Genomic DNA, 5,965 nt, shown 5'->3' with positions numbered 1-5,965 from the left:
CAGAGAGGCAGGCAGAGAGAGAGGGGGAAGCAGGCTCCCCGCTGAGCAGAGAGCCTGATGTGGGGCTCCATCCCAGGACCCTGAAATCATGACCTGAGCCGAAAGCAGGGGCTCAACCCACCGAGCCACCAAGGCACCCCCCCTTCTCTACCTTTTAAGACACTAAAGCTCCTTCCTATGGAGAAGATTGTGAGTGTGAAGTCGGGGCAGCCCCCTTCATGAGATTTGCAGGTCATGGTAGTGGACTGAGCCCCTTTCTTGAAGATGGTTCGTGTACAGAGCGGCAGCCCAGGGTGTCAGGGAGCGCCGGGGTTGAATTCCAGCCCTTGTGCTCAGCAAGACCTTGAGCAGCCCACACCCCGGGTCCAAGCCTCACCCCGGGCCACTGTGCCTCACAAGATTCTTTTGGGAACCGAATGCTGAATGTCTAGCAAGGGTCTGGCCCCATCTCTGTTAGTCAGTTTTTGATCAGTACCTTTTTCCTTTCCTGGGTCCCCCCTCCCTTTCCCAGCCAGGAAACCCCACTCTGGCCTCTCCTTTTCCCTCCTGCTCAGAGCACAGCAGCTGAGGCCCCCGGGGAAGCTCCTGAGCCAGGACTCAGTGGGACTGGGCAAGAGCTGAGAAATGGGCTCCTCCGGACCCAGCTGTGTGGTGCTGGGGACACAGTTCTGGGAACTTGGAAGGCAGGAAGTGAAAGGGGGTGTGGGCAGGGGAGATAGGCCGACTGCACCTCTGGTCTCTCTCGCCTGGCTCCCTTCTCCCGAATGGTAAAAATGAGGAAGTCAGGGGGCTCCAGAGGAGCGGAAAGGGAGTAGATACACCCCGGAGGAGGAGAGCCAAAGCTACCCCATATCTACCTCCCACCTCACGCAATCTCCCTGAGTTCCCCTCCAATCCTTCCTCCACTCACTGCCTGAAGACTGGGACACTCCAGAACACAGCTTACAGCCTGCTGGGCTCAGGTCCCTTAGAGGACTCCTCCCTCACTCCTCCACCACCTCCACTCTCCAGGATTTTGTGTTTTTCCACTTGGGTCACTGCTGCAAGAGGAACCCCCAAATCGCAGGCTTCAGATATTCCACAGGTAACGGGGCTGGGAGCTTAGGGGAGCCCGAGGGGACAGGGAGGGTGTCGGGAGAGCCGAGAGCGGGGACCGTGGGTCTCAGGTGGGACCGAATCAGAGGAGAGGTGAGGGGCAGCTCGGGGACTGAATGGCCAAGTGCGGATGTCAACCTCCCCTCCCTTCCCTGCACTGGGCTTGGAACAGGGTGGCTTAGCCTTGCTCACAAGCCGGGACGTGGACTCAGCCTCATTCCAGCCCCAGCTCGGCTGGAGCCCTGACCCTGATACTCACGCAGTTCCCCCTTAAGCCCAACCACAGCTCTGAGCCCAGAGTCAGCTTGAATCTTGGCAGCAGCCCAAACCTGAAGTTGACCCTAGACTCTGGTTCTGGTTTCGGTGCTAGGCCTTGCCCAGCACACCCACGGCTCCCACAGGAGCCCCCGGCACACCCCAGGGCCAGGACCGGAGGTTTTACCTGCACCTTCAATCCCCTGCTCGACCCGCACCCCCTGCCCCGCGCCTGGCTCTGACCCCACTCCCAACCTCACCTGTACACCCAGAACCACCTCCAAGCCTCTCTCCACCCTGGGCTCCTCTTTGGCTCCGTCCGAACCTCAACTCCGAATCCCAGCCTCCCCCGCAGGTCCGGCCTCTGCCTCTGCCTGGCCCCTGGCCCTGCCTTTCGGCTCCGCGGGCCGCAGTCTCAATCCCAGCATGTCGACGCAGTATGAAAAATTTCAGCACTCGGAATGTGAGAAGCTGAGCCAGGGGCCTGGAGATGGTAAGCGGAAGGGGAAAATGTTCCCGCCTTAAACTGCCCCCCATCGTGCAGAGGATTCCTGCTGTGATGTCTCATCTGTGCCGCTACTGTGCGCAGTTGGAGGGTCTCCTATTGGAGGGGGCCCGGCCCCAGCCTAGGGAGCCCCAGGGTGAAGAGGATTCAAGGTCCTGAGAAAGACAGGGACAGGGACAGGGAGAGCCACAGGGGGCCTGGGTTCTTATACTCTGGGGAAGAGCATCCAGGTTTGGAAGGAAACCTCACCTGTGACCCTGACCGTGCAGGTGAGTTAAGCCTTTGAAGGCCTGGCTGCCCCAGCTCGGTCTGGGTCCTTCTGTCCCCTCCCCCAACTGTGATGGGACCTTGAGTGTCACCATCATCCCCCATCTGTGGGTCCTTGTGTACGAGTGTCCCTGCGGGCGTGAGGGGCCCGTGTGACTGAGGACTTGTGCTGGTCCAGGAAGGGCCAGAGGCCTGGGTGTCCTCTGCCCCACAGCACCCTGGGGCAGCCTCCCACCAGCTTTGCCTGTACCACCCCACCTCTCTGACAGGTCCCTGGGGCTCTCTCCTCCCCCCAGTCTCCTGCCCTGATGCCCTCTCCTCTCACAGGGCTGCCTCTGCCTCGGCCCTTCCTGAAGCACCTGTGCCCTGGCCCTCGGCCTCTGCTGTGCTCCCTGGGCCTCAGCCTCCTCCTGCTCATCGGCATCTGTGTGCTGGGATCCCAGAGTGAGGGTCGCAGGGTGGGGAGGGAAGAGAGAACGCACGGGGCGCTGGGGCGGGTGGGTGGCCGTGAGGGACAGTGGCCTGTCGGGTGGCTGCTGGCTCTGCACTTATGGGCTGGATAACCTAGCCAAATGACCTGGCCTCTCTGAACTTTGTTTCCTGCTCTGGGATTCTGGATAAGGATACCACCTGTCCCCTCCAGTTGGGTCATGTGAGGACGCAGGGAGTCAAGCCATGTCACATGGGGGGCTCAGCGCCAGCTCTCAGAGGGGCCATAAATCTCAGCCCTGCTTGTCCCCTCCCTGCTCAGATTCCAGGTTTCGGAGGGACCTGGCGACCCTGAGAGCAACTTTCAGCAACTTCACTGCAAACACTGAGGCCGAGGTCCAGGCGCTGAGATCCCAGGGTGAGCCCCGCACAGAAGCGGCTTGGGACAGGGGGGCTGTAGGGGAGGCGGCGCTGAATCCGGAGGCCCACCAAGTCCCCCTGTCCTGCAGGAGGCAAAATGCAAGAAGTGATAACATCTCTGAAAGCCGAGGTGGAAAATCAGAAACAGGAGGTGCAGGCAGGTGAGCTCCTTCAGGTCCCTGGGGAAGGAGCCCCGGGGCTCAGGGGGTGGAGACTGGGGTGGGGGCAGCTGCAGGGTCCTGAGTGCCTGCCCCTCCAGCCCGTAGCTTGAATGACAAGGTGTTTTCCCTGGAGAGCAAGCTCGAGAAAGATCAGCAGGAGCTCAAAGCAGGTCAGCAACCCCAACACCGCTCCCCTCTACGGGGTGGGGGGGCAGCTCCCCTCCACCAGGGCGGGGTGTGTTGTGCTGGGAGGGCACGGGGTGGGGGGTGGGGGGGTGGAGGGGGTTCTGGGGCGGACGGGGCAGGGCCATCAGGCTACCAGGGACTAGCTGAGCCCCAGGCACCGCCCCCACCGTGCACCTGTGTGTGTCCCAGGTCATTCCGATACACTCCTTCTGGTGCAGCGGCTGGCCAGAGACCTGAGATCCCTGACTTGCCAGATCGTAGCTCTCAAGAGCAACGGTGAGGGGTGTGAGGGGGTGCGCGTCGGCTGGGCCCCATCTCCTGCTCCTCCCCCCCGGCGCGGGCGCCGTGTCTCAGATCCTCCCTTCCCCTGGCCCTGCAGGCTCTCAAAATACCTGCTGCCCCCCTAACTGGCTGGAGCACGAGGGCAGCTGCTACTGGTTCTCCGGCTCCTCCGAGAAGACGTGGGCAGATGCGAACCTGTACTGCCGGCAGGAGAGCGCACACCTGGTGGTCGTCAACTCCAGAGCCGAGCAGGTGAGCGCCGCAGGGCCGAGGGTCCCAGGACGTGTCCCATTTAAGGAAGCGGTTCTCAACCTCGATGCAGGGCGGAATCACCTGGGGGGCTTGACATCCGCGTCCCCCCCCCCCCCACACACACACAGTTGGCTGAGCCACCCTCGGAGGATTCACCGCAGGTTATTGGAGGAAACAGCCCCAGCCTCAGCATATGGAGGGGACATGTCAAGCACAAGGAGCTGGCTGGGCTGGGGAGACCTCACCCTTGGCCTTCTGTCGCCCCAGACTTTTGTGCAGGAGCACATCAGCTCACAAACGTGGATGGGCCTCACTGACGCTGACGGAGCCTGGAAATGGGTGGACGGGACGGACTACGAGACCAACTTCAAGTAAGCACGCCCTGGCTGCCCGTGCCCTTCTCCCGCCTGGAGCGCTTGCTCCTGCAGGGTCTGGCTCTCAGCCCCTCATTCCCGGGTTCCCCCCCACCTCCCCGGGGTGCCCTCGGACCATCCCAGCAGGTTGCGGTCCTCTCCCCGCAGGAACTGGAAGCCAGACCAGCCGGACAACTGGGATGGGCACGGGCTGGGCGGGGGCGAGGACTGCGCGCACTTGGAAGTCGACGACGGCAAGTGGAACGACAACACCTGCCAGAGGGTCTTCCGCTGGGTGTGCGAGACCAGCCTGGGCAGGGCCAGCTAGCGCCGCGGGGGTGCCTCCTGCAGACCTCCCGGTCCAGACGCAGGGAGAGGGAGGGGCCTTCCCTGAGACCCTTACCAGGCGGTGGGGAGAGGACCAAGCCTGTGGAGGTTGGGCTGCTGCCACCACAATGTTCTTCTCCTTGGCGTTCAAAAGACTCTCTAGAGTTCTTCAAGGGTTTGCCTTTTTAACCCGGTGCATCGAGGTGTCATGACATATAAAACTGTAAGACATTTGAGGTGTCCATCATTGTGACTTGGTAAACATACACCCTGGGAAGGGGTCCCCCATCCAGTTAATAACCTCACATGTTCGTCTCTTGTGCGCGTGTGAACACGTAAGTTCTGCTCCCTAGGTAAATTCCAGTTATACGATATGTCACCTGTCGTCACCGTAACATCATCAGACCTTATTCAACCAGCAGCCGCAAGCTGGCATCCCTTCACCCGCCTCTCCCGATCTCCTCACTCCCCGGCCCTACCAACCTACTCTCTCTTTCTATGAATTTGACTTATTTCTTTTTTCCGATTCACATATAAATCCTACAGTGCAGTATTTGTCTTTCTCTGGCTCATCCGCTCGGCACGGTGCCCTCAAGGTCCCTCCCTATTGTTGCAAAGCGTAGAATTCCCCTCCTTCTCGTGGCTGGACACGGCTGTTTTGTGTACACAGCACACACCCTTATCCAGGTGTCCACTGCGGGACATTTCAACTGTTTCCACATCTTGGTTGCTGTGAATTAGTGCTACAATGGATATGGGAGGGCAAATACTCTTTGATACTCTGTTTTCATTTCCTTTGCCTGCATGCCCTGAAAATGGCGTGGCCAGATCATGTGGTAGTTCTGTTTCATTTTTTGTGGAACATTCTTACTATTTTCCAGAGTGGCTACACCAGTTTGCGTTCCTACCAACAGTGCATGAGGATTGTAAGGTTTTTTTTTTAAAATCTTAAAAACAATTTTATTACAATGTAATTCCTACAGAAATTAATATGTAATATAAATATAAATATAGCCATTAAAAAAATTTTTTTTAATTTGACTCGGAGATAGAGAGTACAAGTAGGCAGAGAGGCAGGTAGTGACAGACAGAAGCAGGCTCCTCGCTGAGCAGAGAGCCCGATGCGGGGCTCTATTCCAGGACCCCAAGATCATGACCCGAGCCAAAGGCAGCTGCTTAACCAACCGAGCCACCAGGCACCCCAAATATACCCATTTAAAGAGTAGAGATGACTTTTGACAAATGTGAATAACTCCCGCCCAATCTAGATACAGAACGTTTCCATCTGCCCAAAGTTGCCTTATGTCCCTTCGTTGTCTACTGCTTCCTGTCCCCAGGCAGCCAGTGAATGACCTGCTTTCTTTCGCTATTGATTGGTTTTGCCTGTTCTAGGTTTTCACACTATATGCTCTTTTGCAAAACCTTATGTAGCT

At 58.7% G+C, this 5,965-nt stretch overlaps 1 protein-coding gene across 1 annotated transcript; it reads left to right on the top strand.

Annotated features, from left to right (window-relative positions):
* Positions 1–727: 727 nt before the first annotated feature.
* LOC116577677 (asialoglycoprotein receptor 1-like) lies at positions 728–4,768 on the top strand. Its single transcript, XM_032321251.1, has 10 exons — positions 728–1,084; positions 1,694–1,843; positions 2,450–2,566; positions 2,874–2,969; positions 3,061–3,132; positions 3,231–3,302; positions 3,508–3,594; positions 3,698–3,852; positions 4,120–4,223; positions 4,374–4,768. The coding sequence occupies exons 2-10, from the start codon at positions 1,777–1,779 to the stop codon at positions 4,531–4,533; spliced, it is 930 nt and encodes a 309-aa protein (XP_032177142.1). The 5' UTR covers positions 728–1,084; positions 1,694–1,776; the 3' UTR covers positions 4,534–4,768.
* Positions 4,769–5,965: the final 1,197 nt, after the last annotated feature.

This window comes from Mustela erminea, chromosome 18, assembly GCF_009829155.1.
Source record: "Mustela erminea isolate mMusErm1 chromosome 18, mMusErm1.Pri, whole genome shotgun sequence".
NCBI classification, from domain to species: Eukaryota; Metazoa; Chordata; class Mammalia; order Carnivora; family Mustelidae; genus Mustela; species Mustela erminea.
This window is presented reverse-complemented; position numbering and strand designations above follow the sequence as displayed.